Source organism: Drosophila santomea, chromosome 3R, assembly GCF_016746245.2.
Source record: "Drosophila santomea strain STO CAGO 1482 chromosome 3R, Prin_Dsan_1.1, whole genome shotgun sequence".
NCBI lineage: Eukaryota > Metazoa > Arthropoda > Insecta > Diptera > Drosophilidae > Drosophila > Drosophila santomea.
Window position 1 is genome coordinate 23,550,262 of NC_053019.2, and position 20,253 is coordinate 23,570,514.

The window sequence follows — 20,253 nt, forward strand, 5'->3', positions numbered from 1 at the left end:
CCAGGGCCACTCGGCTGCCGGCAGACAGGCGAAATTGCGGGGCACACAGCTCTCGTAGACGACATAAATATCAAATACAGGTCCATAAATTTGAAACCAATTAGCCAACTTAAATTGATAATAGTTTGCCGCTGTTCCACAGGGGTTCACAGGAGCTGGGTACCTAGCATTTGCCTACTACTACTAGCCGCAGGAAGCTGCCACCGACGCGATCCACTCGAAACCACTCGAACCACTCGAGGATGTCTTTTGGCGATCGCTAATGGCAGTGCCATTTGATGACATACGTCGCTCGTGTTGAGCCGCCAATTTTCGACCGACCAACAATTGCTGGCCATATATGTATGTAAGGACGCAGGAAAGGCAAATGCAGCAGCGACATCAGCAACTGCCACTGCAGCAAATGCATCGTCTCATATGTCGCATGTCGTGCCTGTCGTGTCGTTCTAATCACAATTGCTGCCTCTGCCTCTGCTGCGGCTGCGGCTGCGGCTGCGCCTTTTTATGGCGCTTTTATGCAAAACAACTTAATTTCGTAGCCCGATCCGTTTGCCACAATGCAGCGCGTAAAATATGCACTCGCAGGCAGCGGCAGTAGCAGCAACTCCAGCAGCAACATGGCTAGCAAAACGAAAGACTTAGACAACGAACTCGTACAAATGTTTCGACCATTTGCCTGTGTGTCGAGCTGTTATAGAAAATTATCTGAAACTGATTTGATATATATTCAAATAGGCGCTGTGCGACACATGTTGCTGCTGTTACATGCAACTTTTGCCGTATTTGTTGCACGCAGCAGCAGCAACAGCAGCAGCAGCAAAAGCACAGAGCTCCTGGAGAAGTTGCAAACCACAACCGCCGACTGGTAGCCAGGTTAGACTTGTCGTTGTTATTTGTATGAAATGCTATGGATAACATCGCCAGCAGTAAACGTTTAGTTTGTGTTTTAATTAAAATATTTTCATTTCCCCTGCGCCAGTGGCAGGCGAAGATTGCCGCTGAGAAACACGCTGCGACTGGATCAAGATCCAGGCACATCCGTGTCTTGCTGGACAAGTGGCATTTATAAGCTGCATTATAAACTAATTTAGGTGGGGAATTGATTGGCTAATAGACCTGGGAAACGTCCGAGTGAAAGTCGTAAGAAAAGATCTACCATCAAAGAAATATCTTTACAAAAATAAATCGAATTTTATGAGGCTATATAGTGAGTCGTTTATTTACTTAGCTGCTGAACAAGTTTAGGACACGCTTTTTAAAACGATATTTAAGGTATTTAACCAATCTGTTTATTATCTTAGCTACAGGAACCTTTACCAGAATATCACAATTAAAATGACAAATTCGATTTGAATGTCAAAACATTAGGATCTAATCCCAGTGGCCATTTAACCCCTCTTAGGCGGCCATTAATTGATTTACCAAGCCCCCTGAAGCCCCGCAACTAAGAAAGAGGAGCCAGAAAACCAGTGAAAAATCACCCAACTGCGGCAGAACCACGCTTTATAAATGTCAGAGGCGACATTAATGTAGCGCATTTGTCTAATTAGACAAGCGTTTTGGGCATGATGCTCCGAAGCTCTTGCTCCACGCCAAATAAATTAATCAGCTAATTGATGGGCATAAATTACGGGCATGCAAATGAGACGAGATCGCGGCTGCTCTCCTGGCTAAAAATTGATGGCCAGGCCAAATTAAATTGGGCAAATGAGCTAAGCCGAACCATTTACTATGTCAATGGCCGATGCTAAAGGGCCACCCACTGGGCCGATGGGCAGATAGCAATCGAGAAGTAGTGGAGCGCTTTCCAAATCGAAGCTTGCCAGGTGCAACGTACAACTCAATTAATAACAATTTCTCAGAACAATAAGCCAGGCGGCGGCGGCGGCGGCAGTGAGTGCAATCCTTTTTGGCCAACATTTGATTATCTCACGGCCAGAGTGGAGCAGCGCCTGCCTCCTGGAGCCGCAGCTTGTGGCCGTGGCTCTGGCTATCGGACGCTGCCATCGGGGCGGCGCGGTGTTGCGGAATTAGCCACTCTGGGCCTGAACTTTGCCGGTGCACGAGGTCGTGGCCAAATTGCCAGGCCATGCTCGCTAGCTCGGAATGTTTGTTGGCTTTTTGCTTTTTGTTTTAATTGAAACCCGTACGAAATGGAAAATGGGAAATGGACTTTCAACTTGCCAGCTTGGTAAATTACCCACACGAAAAAACATTATTTACTTTGCTCAAACTTAGAAGTTAAAATTATGTATTAAATACTATATTAGGTAGTGATATGTATAGTAATACAAATACCAAGCTTACCGTTGCCTTTAAATGATTTCAAAATTAAACCTATACCAAATCTTTATCTGTAAAGTTTTGTACTGAACCTAAACTGTTTTTCCGATCACAAACTTTTTTCCGTGCCACGGGCTCAGTCAGACCATTTCTAGATTTGAGGCCCAAGTGCATTACAGGGCCGTTGGAAATTTATGGCGGGCCAGGCGGTGTCGAAAATAGCGCCAGCAACTCCGCGTTGACGACGAAGACGATGCGAGCCCGATGTTGATAGCTATAGCTTTCCGCCGGCTGAAGTTACTTTCTAATGCTGCAGTCACAGAGCGGAGTTGTGAATGTGGATGTGGATGAGGATGAGGATGCATTGCACACGAAAGTCATAAGCGCAACCGAGGCAATTAAGTTCGAGCGACAAGTTGCGCCGCTGGAAGCCAGGAAACTCGGCTAGGATCGGGTGGGATCGGTGGAAACTGGGAGGGGAGCTCCACTGCAGCTGTTACATGTTTATGGCTCGAAACGGATCGCACGTAATGGGATTTGCGCTGAGCGACAGCGATAGCCTGTGACTGCACCAGCAAGCTCCACCAGGAGGCAGGCAGCAGGCAGCATGCAGCAGACACCAGGCCCAGTCACATCCACCGATTCAGATCCAGAGACTAAGCTATATGGGTAGAGCTATAGCCACAAGTGCTGCTTCGACTCCAGCGCCTCAATAAAGCCGATCGCATTACCAATTAGGCGTGCACACTCGGCTAAACAGCCGCCTCCTTCTGGCAAGTGGAAATTGAATTAGTTGTCGCTGCATATGCGTGACTAGCTGCTGCCCGGAGCTCCATGTTCGCCTGGCGAATGCACTGCAAAAAATAATGTGTTTCAGTTTTCTATTTTAATCTTAAGGACTAGGACATTGGTCCTTACACAGAAAGCACTAAACATTTAATTTAAAATTATTTAAATAGATAACTAATTATAAAATGAAATTTTACTTTTTCTGCGTGTATAATCAAAAGGCCGCGGGCTAGAGATCGGCGGTCTGGTTTGGGTGTCGCCGTTCGTATGTGTAAACACTTTTTACACTTTGCCACATTCCTGTGCCGCGCGCATAAATCAGGCGTTGCTCGCCTGTCAATCTGGAGCTGCGCCATCGATAGGCATCGGGGTCGTCGTGGAGTGGAGTGGAGCTGACCGGAGGAGCTTTTAGCAAGTGCTCAGCAGCTGGCTGGGTGTGCGCTAGTTGCGGATCCGTTTTCTATGCCAATGCGAATCATGGCAAGTGGTTAAGGATGCCGTTGGCCAATGCTGCAGCTTCTCCTCTTTTCTGTGATAATGTTTTGATCCTTATCCCTCAATAAACTTATTTTTATTTAAAGAAAAACAACATTATTTTATTTTTAACGGAAATTCTAAAACTTATATAGAAACCTTAAGGACCTATTTCTACTTAATGTTTTAAATCGATACAAAAGTAAAAGTTAGCCTCATTCAGGCTCCTTAATTAATCTACTCGTCCTCCACGACTTGCCCAGGTGAAGCTCAGAGCTGCTCGCAAACCAGATGCGCTCGTTGATCAAGTGCGAATGCAGATCCCCCAAGGCGGGCTCCACTTGGAACTTTTTCCTGACGTAGCGATGCGTGAGCACATTGGTGAAGACCCACTGCCGGTGGAAGGGATTTTGAAAGGAATGGAAAATTGATCGATTGTGAGGACTTACGACCAATTCGTGTTGACATTGTAATCTCCGCATGCTTTCGTGCAGTTCCAGAAGCATCTCGTAACGCTGGGCGCCATCCTCAAGCATTCGCAGGGTAAAAGCCAGGGAGTCGATTACAATCAGCTTAATCTAAGGAGACAGTCGGGTTTTTTAAGTTACAGAAATGCCTTTCAATCAAAGATAAATACAAATTGGTCTGGCAGATGTATGGATTTTTTGTGATGTTGGGTAGGGACAAGGAAAATATTTTGTGATCGTGAGGAAAAAGTTATAATTAAATATTCTAATAACTAATATTACATATGGATGTTCGGCAAGATGTCTGTGGCAACTGAGAACTGTGGCCATCAGTTGATGCAGTTTGTGGCACTTCACATGGTAGACTTTCTGCAGCATTTTGTGAGCCGTAAATTCTGGAACTTTATGAGCATACTGTCTTTGCAGTTTCAAAGCTAGTTCTAGAAAAAAATTATATTTAAGTTCGCCAGACGAATATATAGTTTACTTCATTAACTAACCCTGTAATCTGTCGGGATGGAAATCCTGATTGGTGTCTATAAATAATGCGCTGCCTTCCAATCCGCCAGCTGCCTTGGGAATTTGTACATTTAGGCAAAGTTGCAAGCTATCAAAAAATACATATGTATATCAAATAAATACATAACATTGTTAACTAATATTTAAGAATGTAATAGTTAATAACGTACCACATTTGCGTTTTTCCCGTGCCTGAATTGCCGATCAGTTCGACGAGGTGACCCAAGGATATTCCACCTCCGAAATGAGTGTCCAGGGCTTTGTTGCCCGTCAGGATCTTGTTTGTGCCACTTTGTGAGATGTCCCAGCAGGATTTATTAAATATTTCACGGTTTTCATGGGACACGGATGGTCTTCTTTCAATTGCTTCTGGTTGCGAGGGCTCACAAACCCTTGAAAGTCGCAGAGTTTATATGGATTCAAAGAGTGCTGTACTTGCTGACACTTACCGCACAAGTTGATGGTTCATAATAAGCTCCTGTGTGGGCTTAATTTATTTTAAAACACTAAAAACAAACGTTGTGCTCACAAATAATCAAAACAACCGCGCCATATGGTTTTACAGCACTGTTATGACTTAACATTCACTGCTACGTTAGTTGACGGTCAAGGGCTGGCTGCTACAGAACTTCAAGTTTTATAAAGTCTGGCTACGCCGAAAATCATATGTTTTTTGTTTACAACTTTATTTCCTGCGACGCGAATTTATTGGACTTTAGTCATACAAAATGCTGAATTTAAAACAATTGGCCAGCCACGCCTACCGCCAGTACGAACTGGTGACGTGCGTCAATATGCTTGAGCCCTGGGAGAAGAAGCTGATCAGTAAGTATCAAAATTGCGAGTCAAATCCAATTGCTAATCCGGATTATCACTCCTCAGATGGATTCTTTCTGGTTATGCTGTTCCTGGTGCTCTTCTCCAGCTTTATGTATCTGCCAAACTACATGCAAACCCTGATGCAGTTCGTCACGCCGCCCAACTGGCGCAATTCCCCGGACAATGCCGCCTATGTGGCACAAAAGATGGCACGGAGCTGAGCTCCACACTACCCATATCACGTACAAGTGCATCCGGTACACGCATACTCCCTATAGAAAGACAACTATGATTTAAAGCTTATGATATTATTGTGATTTACGTCGACTGGTCTAAGATCTGTAAATATTGAACTGTGCCAAGAAATAACCGCTTAACCCACTGCACAATCGTTTTTCTGTACCGCAGACAGATAACAATGGTCTCCACGATTCGCAGAGCGGATGTGTTGAAGAACAGGCCAACCAGTCCTCCCAGGGAAACTGAAACGGCGGTCTCGAGTTAAAAACTAATAGAGATTGATACGGATGGGTTAGCTTACTCAAGAAATCCAGGATTGTCTTAGTCACACGACGTACATATCGTTGTGTTGGCAGCTCAACCAACGCCACTCGGATTTCCGACACTTCATCGGAGGCTTCATCATCCCTAGGAGTTAAAAGTTACATTTTTAAGTGACCCACTTACTTATTTGACCTCTCAAACTGCTTAAATGAAACTTCCGCAATATGCTTACTCATCAGCCGAGTTGTAGATAATGTTGTACTCCGGCTCCTCGCAGGAGCTCATGCACTCGCAGGACTTGCGCTCCGTCATGATCTTGTCGCGGATCCGGGTCAGGCAGATCAGGCCGCGGTAGTCACAGGCGGGCAGGTAATTCTGGCCGGGAATGGCCATAAAGTGACTGGTGCAGTTGCAGTTGTCCAGTTGGAGCAGCACAGTACTATAAATTATTCAATATATGAAATCAATTATATTAAATAAGTGTGCAAAATATTACCATTCCACCACGCAGCCGGAGTAGCTGTAGAAGTCGTAGATTCCCATTCGCTCCGGCACATGCTCATGGCCATAGCGACATCGTCGGTGCTCCATGCTTAGATCCTGGACACTCTCGTCGTTGTGCACCTCGATCACGTTCAAGATCAGCTCCTTGTAGTGACCCAGCAGCACCGTTTCCCGTATCATGCCCTCGGAAAACTGATAGGGCACATCGACTGGGGCATGCACGTAAAGCTGAATGTCGGCGGCGGCATGGAAGCTTAGATGACCCGGTCCCGTCATCCGGTTGTTGGTAAACTGGACATGCGACACTTTGCGCGCCTGATGCGAGTTGAAGGAGAAGCACAGTCCATACTCCGTGGGCAGGGGCAGAAACTGATCGCAGCAGTCGAACAGCTTGTTCAGATAGGTACAATTCACCAGCAGCTGATGGCACTTGGTGCGAAACTGCAAGGATTCGCGGATATAGCTAGGAGTAAGTACAGCAGACTAGGCCACTAAACGCACCACGTCCACAAGGTGGGTGAAGTTGGAGGGACATCGCATCTTGGAGCAATCCTCGCAGCTGCTGCAGACCCCTCGATAGAAAACAATTTCCGAAATGAAATCATCCACGTGCATATCGTGCTCCACGCCAAAGTGTGAATCACTCAGATCCCAAATCCGCTCGGCATTATATATCTCGCATACGGTGATGGCCGGGAAAGTGGAGTTCCAATTCAAACTAGACAATCTAAGTTAGGAGGTATAATTTGTGCCATTTGAACTCACTATATGGTATCCAGATTGAATGAAACCGACGAGGCGAGGTAGCTGTTGAGCAGCGACACGGAGACATTCGCAAAGAAGGGCAGCGTGTGGTAAAAGGTCACCAAGTAGAGAATCCTGCAATGGAAACCAGGCTTGTGTGGGAAGTATATGGATCACATATAGCAAGTTACATTTTCAGAATAATTCCGTGGAAGCGGCTACTGCGCATTGTGAACTATTCAGCTGCGAAAAGGAAACTGTTTGACCAAATTTTCTTTTTGGCCACGAGCTTTTGGTAACAATAGGCTGCATGATGGCTATCTATCCATTGTTTCCGCTTTGGCCTACATCAAAATAACTACCCAGTTTTATTGGCTCGGATTTAGTTCAATGTTAGAGCTCACATAAAACAGTCGCCCCAGACAATTATTTAAATGGATATCCTTAAAAGCATAAATCATATTGCACTTTTAGGTATTACTCACTATTAACACGGAGCTATATATAAATTTAGTTTGCAAACGGATTCGGAGACAAGATCTTAGGTACACGTATGTACATATCTTAAATGGATTTTAAATGCAGCGTCTAACCGCAAAATTATAGCATACCAACGTCATTACCATTATTGATGACTCAGTTTTCGATCAAAAGTCGCAGTTTATAGCAGTTATTATATATAACTTCTGAGAAATCACGTTCTTATAGAATGATTACTCTTCGAAAGATTAATGATATTGAAATAAGTGGTATTTTAGACCGTTATCCATGGCAATGACGACGAAGTTGAGGAATCTGTGATGTAAATATCGAAATTAGTCGGAAAACTAAAGCTATGCTCAAACCATAGGAAAAGCTATGAGTCAGTGGAGCAGTTCATGCACCAGTGAGTTTCGTTGGGAACAGGCGTTGCATGGTACATCATGGATTTAAACAAATTTTTTAAGAGTGACTCACAATTTTCCATCTTAAGATTTCAGTTTTAAGAAACCAAAACCCTGCGGAATCTAACAAACTTAACCTAGTCCTTTTGTGGCAAAAGTTAGTGGTCAGGATTGTTTTGAAAATAACTACATTAAACACTACTACATCCCATAGCCTTTATAACTATCTATAATCTTGAACACCATTTTAGTTGCTTAACTTAAAAATATAGTTCGCTTTCGTAAAAATATCATGGTTATTGTACTCATATACTCTAAATAGACAATATAGACTTGGGTTTATTTAGAAAGGATATGATTTCTTTAAGGCCTCTGCTTCCAATTAAAGCCCAATGTGAAATTATCCTTTAGTTTCCCAAGATAAAAATTGGTATTTCAAGTATTGCTGCTAATATTATTTATTAAAATAATTTACAAAGCTAGATATTCCTGTGGCAAGAACGCTTAAGACTACGGATATAAATAAGTTGGTGTCTTGAGGAAGAAGAGTATCGTGGGGTGGCACTACTGAAGGTTCTGCGTGATCCAGGGCAGCATGTCGATGACGCTGGCGAAGACACCTGGCTGGTTCTGGTTCTGACCGCACAGCCGTCCGCCGTAGGAGACCACGCCGTACTGGACTACACGGTAGGTGTTCTTGAATCGGTGCTTGAAGAACACTGGGCCGCCGGAATCTCCCTGGCAGGTGTGCTTGATGCCGGTACCCGTGGCACAGATGTGGTTGTCAGTCACCTCACCCTTGTTGTAGTACTGCCGGCACTCGTCCAGACTCTTCCTGGTGATCAATGCCTGCTGGAGCTTGGTGGCGATGGTCTCCTTCTCGGTGCCGCCCCAGCCGGCGACAAAGAAGCTCTGATCGAAGTCCAGCGCCTGGGACTTCTGGTCGATGGGCAGGCAGACGGGCTTGATGTGAGATTTCTCCTTGACCACGCGATCCAGCTTGATGATGGCCACGTCATGGCTGATCTTGCCGTGCACGTAGTTGGGATGCACACTAATATGCTCAATGCCGTACTCCTCGTAGGGCGGAATGCACACGCGGTTTGTGCCGCCCAAATAGTGGCAGTCCTCCTCCGAATCCAGGTCATGTTCGCCCAGGCGCACTGCGATTCTAGAAACAGAAATACCATTTCCACACAGATTAGTCATCAGCAGTAGATGTTGAACCAATTATTAAATAATGGCTATCAATTTGATTTACAATCATCTTAGATAATTTGATCGTGATGAAATCGTTTGCGGATGAAATTAGAGGGTGGAACTTACACTTCGGGCTGATTGATGATGCAGTGGGCGGCGGTCAGGATGTGGCGCTCGCTGATGAGGCTGCCGCCGCAGCGGAAGGGACGCGGATCGTTGATCTGGTACTTGAGCAGGGCCACCCAGGGAAAGTCGCCCGGCTTGGCCGTCTTGCCACCGCTGACCTTGGGGTTGCCCTTGTTGCCGCAGTTGGTCACCGAGTTCAGCAGCTGCAGACCCTGGCGATCGTACCGGTTCAGATTTCCACCCTGCGATCGGATCACCTTCGTCTGGGAGGGTTGATTGTATGAGGAGGACTGAGGAGACGCCTCGTTGGGGCAGCAAAGATGGAAGTCCTACAAACATAAATTCAAGTCCGATCATTAGAAAGATATTCTCAAAAGCCGTAAAATGAAGGTTTTAATGGATCTTCTTTTCTTTACTCTTAAAATCAAATAGTTTTCCATTTACTTTCGCAGTTATCTGATATATTTTTTGAAATAATTCAAACTTACCCTTGTGTTTGTGGTGCTCCTGCACTGCATCTGACTGATTTGGTTGTGGATTTTCCGTGGAATATCTCGTCCGTAGAGCCCGATGATCTTCTGCACGAAGGGGCACTCCTGGTATCGGATGCACTGACCGGCTCCTTGGGCCGCAGTGACGCAACTGCTCTCTGCAAGTCAATGGATGGGTAAACATCATCCGTGGGATAGATCTTCGTGTAAACTTACGGCTGATGACCAGCTGGGGCAAGATGCACAAGAGGAGTCCAAGTCCAATCGCCGTAGACAGCATCCTGACTGATTGCTATGTTCAATAATCCGTAATCAAAGTGGGAGGTCTTCCTGCTGCAGTTAAAAACCTGTCTCAAGTCCGGATGCAGATGCTTTTACTCTTCGATGTCTCGTTCCCGGTCACGATAGAGTTCTCCAACGTGCGCGCTGAACAGATGAACTTGTAATGAACCGCAGATCGTCGTGTGCCGAGCTTTTGTAGCTCGGATTCGCGTGCTGTGGGAAGCGCCAATCCAATCCAATCCAATCCAGACAGCATTAATGATCAATAGCTGAGCGCAACCCCAGATCGTTGATACAGGTTTTGCGGCACTTCCACCAGATCAAGCGCATGCCGTTCAGAGCCGGAGAACTACTAGTTTCAGATACTAGCTACCTTATTGAGATAGTGTCGTGGGTCTGTAGTACAATACTATAAAATTACACTCTCTACAATATTATTACCTAATTAAGTGGATAGTATACGTTTTGCTTGTAACATATGTTCAATATTGTTAATATACCTAGTATTTTTACAATCACAGAACATAGCATAACAACGATTGAAAATTGCAATCATCACTTATGGTACGAAAAGCGATAGTGGCACTTGGATCGTGGAGCGTGGGAAAAGCGATTAAATTCCAGGAAACCCCCTTGCGATTAGAGGGCTCTCCCATTCGCAGCTGGTCGATCCAAGTGGCTGGATCTCTGCCCCCATCGAAATCTGAGATTCTCCGACTGGAGACTGCCGATGCAGTCGCGGGGACTGGCACGCGTCGGTGAAGTTCAACAGGTGGGGTAGACGGCCATTAGAGGCGGTACTTTTTTGCTCAATTAGTATGCTCTCCAATTCCCCCATTCACCTGGCTACGCCCATGGTGCAGGTCGTCGCCATAGCCATATCGAAACCCGTTCTTTGGCACATGAGACCGATGTGTAACATGGAATTTCCAGAACAGAAATTCCCAGCATCGCGGGTAAGATCTCTAAATGCGCCATGCGTGAAAAAAAATCCCCCCAAAATTTGCGGTTTGCGATAAAAATCCTGCTAAGTTTAGAACGCACGTCACTTGGGACAGGTCGGAAACTCTGGTTCTCATAAACTTCCTACTCCTAATAACCCAGCACCTGACTATAAGTTATCCCGTGAAGAAACATAAACTGTAGTCCAATCAGCTTATCTGAAAGTTCGTTGGAGGGTCTGGTCATTCGAGTGAACGCATATATTAGCTTAATTATCGCGGTTGATTAATAACTCAATAGGTACTTATTTTCCCCATAGACGATTGGCCCCTAGGCAACATACAATATACTTGGCTATCACTTGAGACTTAAGCGATATTAGTCACACGTCTATTACACAATAATTCTGATTGTTAATATTCATAGAAAATGTGAAATTGTATTCACCTGTCTGAGCCAGGCTTTGTTTATTCATTTGATAGTAATAAGATGTATTTATGATTCATTCGCAAGTAATTGAAGTTGTTGGGGAAAAAAGAGTAGGAAAGCTTTTCACTTAATCAATAATGCTTCCAAATCCACAGGGTATGTGGTGTTTTAAGCCACAAATCGAATTCCTAATCTCATTTACCCTTTAAGGTGTAATTTTATGCAAACCACATTTCGAATAAAACCGCAAAGTTGTTGTATGAGTTTACAAATATGTGTTTAATATATTATTGGGTTCGACTTAATACTAAGGCACACTCTAAGAAATGCCGATGCTCCTCACAGGCCATTACTGGCCATGGTGTCCGTGATCCATTGCACGTACTCGCCAACATTCGTGTACAGGCCGGGCAGGCTAACCTGTCCGCAGGTGACCACACCCTGGCTAACGATTCCGAACTCGACCATTTTCGGGGCATACTCGCCCAAGTACTGGGCGGGTGCCTGGAGTGGACCGCCGGAGTCGCCCTTGCAGGAGTCCTGCAAGTCACCGCCGCCCACGCAGAGTTGGCTGAGCGGCACTGCCCTGCGGTAGGCCTGGGAACAGGCGGAGCGGGGCTGGAGCGGCACATTCGCCTGGAGCAGCACGTCCGAGGAGGAGCCGTTCTCGGTGGTGCCCCAGCCGGTCACGAAGTAGGTGCTTATCTGATCCGCCTTCTCCTTCAGCTCATCCGTGATGGGCAGGCAAATGGGCTTGATGTGCTCTGCATAGAGATTGTATAATAAGTTATGGATGTGGAGATGGGGATTCACTTGACTTGGCTTACTCTGGAATGGAATGCTCCTGTTCAGCTTGAGCAAAGCGATGTCATTCATGATGTGACGCGAATCGTACTTCTCATGCACCAGATACTTCTCAATGCCCACATCCACAACTGGCGGGGCACACTTCTTCTTGCGTCCCTGCTGCCGGCAATCCTCCTCCGTGGAGATGCGGTGCTCGCCCAGGCGGATCTCATAGCTATGAAAATTAAGATTAAGACAGGAGTGCTTTGGGCTTAGTATACTCACAGATCATTCTGGAGGCCGTGGACACAGTGAGCAGCGGTGAGGATGTAGCCTATAGTAGTATACATTAAATACAAGTTCAAATCACATTGTATGGGTGGAACACCTACGCTCGGAGATCATGGCACCGCCGCACAGGAACCTGGACTCTCCAAACTGCTGGTAACGGAGCAGGGTCATCCAGGGTCTGGAGGAGAGCTTCACCTCGTAGCCATTGGCCACCCGCTGGCTGAGGAAGTTGCCGCAGTCGAAGTTTTCGTCCTTAAACAGGCTCATCACCTTGGAGTTGTGCTGAATGTTGGCTGAGGGGCAGCAGAAGTGACGCTGCAGAAGAGACGTCATTAAAATTAATCAGTAATTAGTGGTTCGAGTAAAGACCTAGTTTATATGGAAATTATAAATTACCAGGAATTAGTTTAATTATAGTTTGCCACTGATTAAGTTGCCTACTGCATGTGAATATCAATGAGGTTTGCTCTATATCTTTGTAAATATGAATGAGTTTTGTTGAATAACATAATTGTTTGCCATTCAATTAGTTTTAAATATAATCAGTGCGTTTGCGAAGGGGATTTTTCTAGGATTCCATTATACAAAAGCTGATACAGAAGATGATGTTGACAGTGTTTTGATTTATTTGCTTTGATAATGCCACATTGACCTTTGCTTCTCTATGGCAATGGGTATTAACCCATCGTTCTGCACTCACCACTCCATTGAACTCGCCGCAGGAAGCCTTCTGCAGATAGCTGGTGTAGTCGGCTGGCACTTTCTGTCCGGATTTGTGGACTTCCGTCAGCCGCTGCTCGATGCTGCGGCAGGAGGAGAAGGGCATGCACTGACCCTGATCGCCATCCGGTGTGGTGCAGTCGTCGGCGTAGTCTGACCCATGCAATGTACACCAATATTAGCATTAGCATCCCAACGACGCGGATACGAATTCGGATTCGGAGAATTCCCCTAACCTGCTCGGGCAGATTGCATGCCCATCGACGAGACGATGGCAATGCCATATAAGACGGCGAGGCTGCTGGCTATCATCTCGCTGGAATCGCTGATCTGGACTGATCGGAACCTGTAGTAGTGTGACGTGGATGTCTGGGCAAACAGACGTTTCAAGCTCGACTGGGAGATAACAAGCTGAGAAATTGCGTTTTATACCTCCAGCAGTTCGGTTTGAGAGAACCGAATCGAGTTTAAATCAGAGCTTTAATCTCTCAATTTTTGAGACATCTGTCGCATCATCTCTTCCCCCAGTGATCCGGAATACAATTAACAATTTATGGGAATATCAAAATATTCTGTTTTGTTTACACTTCCCGAGACAATAACAAAACGAGTTAATCAAATGCGATCCCAAGCCTCTCATTCTCTTGCCTAGAGAAACTTGAATCTCTCTCAAAAGCTCTGAAAACAAAGGGGCTTCAAGATCACAAGAGAAATCCAGCTAGTACTTGGCATAAAGGATCCCATTGAGTTGAATAGTGAGTGTTTAACTTGTGTTTTCGTTTTATTGTTTATCGCACATCATCATCATCTAGTCAGTGGTACAAGGGCTGAATCGGTCCAATCGATCATAAGGGGTAGGGGTTTCTAGTTATTGATACATTAGCTCGACCTTTTAACAATAAATTATAACAAAGCTGCTTAATTGCGTTAATAAATATCAGACATGGCTCAACAACAAACATAATCATCGCTCGAATATATCTACAGATATAAGGGAACTAATCGATAGAAAGCATAATGTTCTAACTTAGATAGTTGTAGGTTAACGGCAGCGAATTAAGTTGTTTTACATGTGGAATCAGTTGGATGGTTGGTTGGTTGTTTGGTTGTTTGGGTTGTTCTCACCAGTTCTCGAAGCAGTTAGCTCTGCTGTCTAGCCAATTGTTCTAGGCGGTCGGTTTGTAGGGGGTTTCGATAATTTACATTACTTCCTCGCTCTCTGTGTGTGAACGAAAGGAGCATATAGCAATAGATAAATCAATCAATTGTCGAATTTCGGGTGGGTGATTAAGCGTGAATTTGATAAATAATTATAGATTCAGAGCTCGCTTGATGCCGCCGTCAGAGTTAGTAGTATTAGACAGAGCAGATCATATCGAAAGCTGGGTTACACTGAGAATGCAAGATAGTTATGGCAAGCGGCGAGGAATGGAATTGCGAAGCCAATCGGGTGTTTAAATTGTTACAGCAAACCATAAACATAGCACAGATTAAATACAGATAGTATAGTGATAGGATAGAATACTGCGTAATTGCTTTTTCGGAGGCGTAGTCACCGTCACAGTCATTGTCGTTTGGTATCGTTCGTTTTGGTATCACAAAATTAATAACATCATAATTTTTACAGATATAAAACAATCGCATACATACATAATACTATAAACAATTTGAAAATACATTTAAAAACCGATCCGTTGACTCTGCAGTTTGTTGAATGATCTAATTATATTATTAACATTTTAATAATTTTTTAGTTACGTCTGAGTTTGACTGTTGGTGCCAACGGATCGATCGACAAACATTAAAAAAGAGTGAGCACTGGAAATTTATCTAGTCTAGGGTAGTTAGTAGTCGGTTGGTTGTTTTGTTGCTTGGTGCTGATGGTGTACGCTTGGAAGTAGTAGAGTGTGTTAGATGCAAAACAGAACGGTGCCATCAACCAGTTGAACGCATTAATGCTATTTTATTTGATGGCGGCAATGAGCGGGCTTTCTTCGCCTAGAATAAAATAAGAAAGAAATTAATTTTCACTTTGTTTTCCATAGAGTTTTGTGGGCACTAAATCACGAGTCTTAATGTAGGGCATCCGCGGCCAAACCCAGGAAGCGGGCATCGAGCTCTCGTAGTTGAAGTTGTACAGTTGGTTCTCCAGCCACTTGCGCTTGTCCTGTGGCTCAGGGTAGGTGGATGCCAAGCCTACAAAACAAACCAAATGAGTCATATTTTCGCTTCTATTGGCTGTGTTGCCTTCAGGTTTCTTTTTTCCTAAGAGGGAGTGCTAACTTACCTCTATCGTAGGCACATTTGGTCACGCCAACGGCAATGTTCATGGACACGTTGCGGATGCTCGACAGCGGAGGATACAGCGAGCCGCGCTCAATGTCGCTGGGCTCCACAAAGTTGGCCAACTCCTGGGCGGCGATGAGGAACATTTCGTCGGGTATGTGGTGAGTACCCGTGCAGATCACGCCCAAGCCAACACCTGGGAAGATGTAGGCGTTGTTGCCCTGGCCCGGGTAGAAGGTCTTGTCACCGATCTGGACCGGCGGGAAGGGAGAGCCCGACGAGAAGATCACGCGAGCCTGTGCATTTAAATGATTTCATTGAAATTAGTTTGTCAATACATTTTTTAATTAAAATGACTCACATCCGTGTGCTTGTAAGCATCTTCGGCAGTGCATTCAGCCTTGCTGGTGGGATTGGACAAGGCGAACACCACGGGCCTCTCGTTGTTATCCGCCATGGTGCGCAGGATCTCCGGTGTGAAAATGCCGGCAGCAGCCGAGGCACCAATAAGCACCTGTTGATTAGTTTAAGATAAGCTAAAGTTCTTTCAGAAATACCACTTCTTAATACATACACTGGGCTTGATGGTGGCGACAATCTCGGCGAGATCTGACATCGGATTGATGTCCTTGGCGTAGTTGATTTTGTGGCCATCCAGGTTGCCCACCTTGCGACTCTTGGTCAACAGACCATCAATGTCGACCATGTAAATTCTGTTGTAAGCCTCCTCGATGGGCACACCGTCTTGCACCATGGCCTTGACGGTGAGATCGGCGATGCCGATGGCGGCCTCACCGGCTCCTGCGAACAGGAAGGTGTAGTCCTTGAAGGACTTACCAGTAATGCGCTTGGAGGCATAGAGTCCAGCTACGGCCACGGAAGCGGTTCCCTGGATGTCGTCGTTGAAGGTGCAGTAGGTGTTGCGGTACTTGTCCAGGAACCTAAATGCATTGTGGTTGCCAAAGTCCTCGAACTGGATCAGAGTGTTCTGGCCATAGCGCTGTACCACGGCCTCCATAAACTCATCAATGAAGTCGTCGTACTCCCGACCAACCACACGCTTCTGACGCAGACCCACGTACAGGGGATCCTCCAGCAGATCGATGTTGTTGGTGCCTACATCCACCACAATTGGCAGGCACTGATGGGGCTTGATTCCGGCCAGAGCCGTGTACAAGGCCAGCTTGCCCACGGGAATGCCCATGCCGCAAGCGCCCAAATCTCCCAGTCCCAGGATGCGCTCACCATCCGTCACACAGATGGCACGCACATTCGGCTCCGGCCAGTTCTTCATCACATCAAAGATGTGTCCGCGATCGTTGTACGTGATGAACAGACCATGAGGACGCCTGTAGATCAGACCGAAACGCTGGCAGGCCAAACCCACTGTGGGCGTGTACACAATGGGCATCAGATCCTCGATGTTCTCCGACAGGAAGCGGAAGAACAGACGCTCATTGCGATCGTACAGATCGCTCAGGTAGAGGTACTTGTTCAGCGGCTCTGTGTACCGGTTCACGGCGATCTTGCAGAGCTGCAGCTGCTCCTCCTGCGTCTTGAAACGCGCCGGCTGCAGTCCGTGGATGCCCAGAGTCTGGCGCTCCTCCAGGGTAAAGGCCAGGCCCTACAAAAATAAGCATTTTATATAGTTAACACAAAACTTAAGTACTGCACAATTGATTTAGCGCTGCTTACCTTGTTGAGTCGTGGATCACGGATGTGATCTATGCCGCGCACCTGAGACGGGCAGATGATATCGCCCACCACCTCATGATAGTGTCGAGCGGTGGGAACTGTTGCCGCTGCCACCGTAGTCTTTCCTGTTGCTGATGTGCTGCATCGGCAAAATTTGCTCACAGTTCCACATAAGCTGCGAATTGCAAAAGTGCATTACGTGAATCATTTATCAGCGCGGCAATTGGAGAACCCCCTGGGAACCCTTGACTTTGAGGTGGGCCCACTGATAATCTTGACATGGCCAGTGGGGGGCCCCCTGTCCATCCACAACAAACACACATATTTATGGTATAAAAAAGCCATGTCCAAGGTCGACGTCAGCTGCTTTTTGTTTATCACCGCGCTCTGGGCACGCCAAAATATAAAATGAAAAGCAAAAAAGAAGGAAACTAAGCCGCATTGTTTACAGCTGTCCCCCGGAATCCAAAGCGCCAGCGATAAGAGGGGATGGATGGCCTGGCAACATCACGATAAAAATCTATGCACAGCCATGGCCACAAAATTAGCACCTAATAAAGTTCATTATTAGATATAAAATATAATGTATAATATAGAGAAATTCCTGCTTTACTTTTTAAGGGTTTACATCCTCTCATTGGTAAACAAATATTTAAAAACTCCAAGTTAAGTTTGTTTCTACCGCTTGGACTGAAGCACATTATTTGATTATTTTTATGACGAACAACTAAAGTAGCTAATTTTCTGGGAACTTTCTTGTGCGCGTATCAATTTAATGAATTACAAAATCAATTGGATCATTGAACTTGAAAATGTTTTTCTGTTCCTGAAGCGTAATGCCCCAAGATAAGATTGCAAAACTTACTACACGTTGTGATGGGTTTACAAAAATAAATTATGGACCCGAACTTACTTGATCAATTAATTAAAAACAGGTTGTGGTTACGAAACACTGTAACTGTTTGAGGTAGCCAAGGAAGATCATAAATCACTCGACACCGGTAAGGGAATTGGGTGCTATAATTGTGACCGCTGCTGTTATGTTTTGCTAGCTTCTAGTTTCACTGTATGGTGCTAATTACGAGAGGGGCAAATGACGGGAAAGAGGCGTGTGACTAATTTGTGTTTGCGGTTCATTGATGGCATCATGCTCGTGGGGAATGGGTATGGAAGTGGCAGTGGGTTGGTATCGGAATAGGAGTCTGGATTTTGGTCAAGTTGGAACCGGTTAGTGACGTGCGCCGGGCTGGAAACACCTAGATCCCTTGCGCCGACAAAAGGCGAGCACTTTGGGCTGATAATTATCGTTTAGGTAACGCCAGCTATCATTCGTCAGTTTTTTCCATTTATTTGAATGGCACTCACATGAGCCCCACCACGTTGAGTGCTAAACCATTTCGCATATCTGAGCCAAATACACGGAATAAATGCGTGTCGTAAACCATTTCGAGTGATACCCTTTATCTTCAAGTGAGCGCGCGACTACCAAAAATTATTTTTAGGGCCCCAAAAAGGCCTACGAATATTCCTATGAATACGACTGGAAGCTGAAGTTGGCCAGGTTCATTAAACTCTTTACGTCTTTCTTTTTGCTAGCCGCATTTCTGGCTAACGGTTTGCGGCTAACGTGTGGGAGCGAGAGGCAAGATAGCGGGCCAGCTGAAAACATTTTTGATGAACTTGGCAACGAAAAACGCTGACAACGGCGAAACAAAACACACATTTTTTCGGTATATGCCACTAAATTTAGAATTCCGCCAGACCATCTTTCGAATATACAATGTCCATGTCCATGGTATTGAAGGTGTTGCGTTTTCGCTACACAGGAAATAAATTTTTGTCGATTGGAAAAGTATTATTCGAAAATTTCCATAAGCTGTTTTTCTTAGAAAACTGCCAAAGAATAAGAGATCTCGATCTCTTTGTGTATTTGTACTTCTTATCCAATTATGAATCATAGGAAATTTACTCAAAATATGCCTATTCTTCATGCGAAGAACAACGAAAATAAAGCACATATACCTATGATAGGTGGCACCCCCCGTTTCGCTCACTGCAGCCCATTGATTTTTTCAGCTGTTTCTTGTTTGGCAGCCAAAAAAAGGAAGGCATGCAAGTTCGAAAACGCTTATGCAACTGCAAGGGAAAAGTGAAAATTCTGAAAACAGCTGTTCGCCTAACGGGACCAGCCAGTGCGGAAAAGGGAGGGAAAATGAAGGGTCAATGCCAGGCCATGTGCGATTCCCAATCGGAATGCCTCTCGCTCGCACACACAGGGTTTCCCCAGTGAAAACGAAAGCTGCGCAAAAGGAGGAAGCGTTGAGAAAGAGAAATGGGAATAGGAATATAGTGTACATATATACGGACGCCTTGGCGGCTGCTCGTCTGATCCGAGTGACTAGGTCACTGGGCTACCAGCTGGGGCAGTTGCTCCTCCCGCATCGCGAATTCTTACATAATGCGCGCCTTCACACACACTAACAAATCCTTCGAGAGTCCTTGCAAAAAACCGAAACTCGCGAAAAAAAAAAGCTTACCTGGGTCGTGAGAACATTTTTATTTCGTTTAATTGCTTTCCGTTGGCTTGCTAATATTCGTGCTCTTGTGTCAGGCAGATCCGTTTGACACTTGTCCAGATACAAAGAGCTAATACTTTCGGGTGCGTACGTTTGCTTTACAGTGTGACGCGGTCAGAGCCAACGACGATTTTTCAGGAATAAAATTATAGCTCTGCGCGCGGGTTTTAACCCTCCCCAACAACTTACAAAATCGACACTAGTGACCAGGCGACGCGAAAACCTCCGCGAAACTTAAATGGGACTAGAAAATGGCAGATGCGCTGAGCGAGTGCAGGGTGCGGAGCTCCGCTAGCGGTCAGTGCGGACGCGACCCTTTTAACGGACAAACAGCGTGGAAGCGAACCTGCAAGCCTAAAGTTTAGTTCACCTTCGAAGTTTGGCTAAATTGGAAGTAGTTAGAGTTGTAAATGCATATGCGTATTCCAAATGGGCTTACAAT

General features: G+C 45.4%; 6 protein-coding genes across 7 annotated transcripts; 1 reads left to right on the forward strand and 5 right to left on the reverse strand.

Annotated features, from left to right (window-relative positions):
- Positions 1 to 3,693: 3,693 nt before the first annotated feature.
- Positions 3,694 to 5,107, reverse strand: LOC120453720 (DNA repair protein RAD51 homolog 3). The gene is made up of 6 exons (XM_039638548.1): positions 4,982 to 5,107; positions 4,703 to 4,924; positions 4,514 to 4,620; positions 4,296 to 4,453; positions 3,996 to 4,124; positions 3,694 to 3,938 (listed from the first exon to the last, which is right to left on the reverse strand). Exons 1-6 carry the CDS (start codon positions 4,999 to 5,001, stop codon positions 3,762 to 3,764), a joined length of 813 nt encoding a protein of 270 aa, XP_039494482.1. The 5' UTR covers positions 5,002 to 5,107; the 3' UTR covers positions 3,694 to 3,761.
- A 90-nt stretch (positions 5,108 to 5,197) lies between these two features.
- Positions 5,198 to 5,732, forward strand: LOC120453721 (serine palmitoyltransferase small subunit B). Its single transcript, XM_039638549.2, has 2 exons — positions 5,198 to 5,357; positions 5,415 to 5,732. Exons 1-2 carry the CDS (start codon positions 5,261 to 5,263, stop codon positions 5,570 to 5,572), a joined length of 255 nt encoding a protein of 84 aa, XP_039494483.1. The 5' UTR covers positions 5,198 to 5,260; the 3' UTR covers positions 5,573 to 5,732.
- LOC120454298 (degenerin del-1) lies at positions 5,670 to 7,332 on the reverse strand. The gene is made up of 7 exons (XM_039639494.2): positions 7,295 to 7,332; positions 7,125 to 7,238; positions 6,861 to 7,077; positions 6,352 to 6,800; positions 6,088 to 6,294; positions 5,893 to 5,999; positions 5,670 to 5,833 (listed from the first exon to the last, which is right to left on the reverse strand). The coding sequence occupies exons 1-7, from the start codon at positions 7,330 to 7,332 to the stop codon at positions 5,670 to 5,672; spliced, it is 1,296 nt and encodes a 431-aa protein (XP_039495428.1).
- Positions 7,333 to 8,427: 1,095 nt separating this feature from the next.
- On the reverse strand, positions 8,428 to 10,256 carry LOC120453702 (serine protease grass). Its single transcript, XM_039638524.2, has 4 exons — positions 10,021 to 10,256; positions 9,802 to 9,962; positions 9,314 to 9,642; positions 8,428 to 9,158 (listed from the first exon to the last, which is right to left on the reverse strand). The coding sequence occupies exons 1-4, from the start codon at positions 10,082 to 10,084 to the stop codon at positions 8,552 to 8,554; spliced, it is 1,161 nt and encodes a 386-aa protein (XP_039494458.1). The 5' UTR covers positions 10,085 to 10,256; the 3' UTR covers positions 8,428 to 8,551.
- Positions 10,257 to 11,720: 1,464 nt separating this feature from the next.
- Positions 11,721 to 13,658, reverse strand: LOC120451422 (serine protease grass). Its single transcript, XM_039635095.2, has 6 exons — positions 13,491 to 13,658; positions 13,235 to 13,407; positions 12,636 to 12,849; positions 12,529 to 12,577; positions 12,285 to 12,478; positions 11,721 to 12,221 (listed from the first exon to the last, which is right to left on the reverse strand). The coding sequence occupies exons 1-6, from the start codon at positions 13,564 to 13,566 to the stop codon at positions 11,797 to 11,799; spliced, it is 1,131 nt and encodes a 376-aa protein (XP_039491029.1). The 5' UTR covers positions 13,567 to 13,658; the 3' UTR covers positions 11,721 to 11,796.
- A 358-nt stretch (positions 13,659 to 14,016) lies between these two features.
- Positions 14,017 to 20,013, reverse strand: LOC120451421 (NADP-dependent malic enzyme). Of its 2 annotated transcripts, none has more exons than XM_039635094.2 (7): positions 19,773 to 20,013; positions 17,236 to 17,410; positions 16,115 to 17,164; positions 15,902 to 16,054; positions 15,542 to 15,836; positions 15,322 to 15,450; positions 14,017 to 15,252 (listed from the first exon to the last, which is right to left on the reverse strand). In XM_039635094.2, the coding sequence occupies exons 1-7, from the start codon at positions 19,787 to 19,789 to the stop codon at positions 15,218 to 15,220; spliced, it is 1,854 nt and encodes a 617-aa protein (XP_039491028.1). In that variant the 5' UTR covers positions 19,790 to 20,013; the 3' UTR covers positions 14,017 to 15,217. The 2 variants fall into 2 exon arrangements, with proteins under 2 accessions (XP_039491028.1, XP_039491027.1); XM_039635093.2 differs by having other exon boundaries at positions 14,017 to 14,473; positions 15,286 to 15,450.
- Between the last annotated feature and the right edge of the window lie 240 nt (positions 20,014 to 20,253).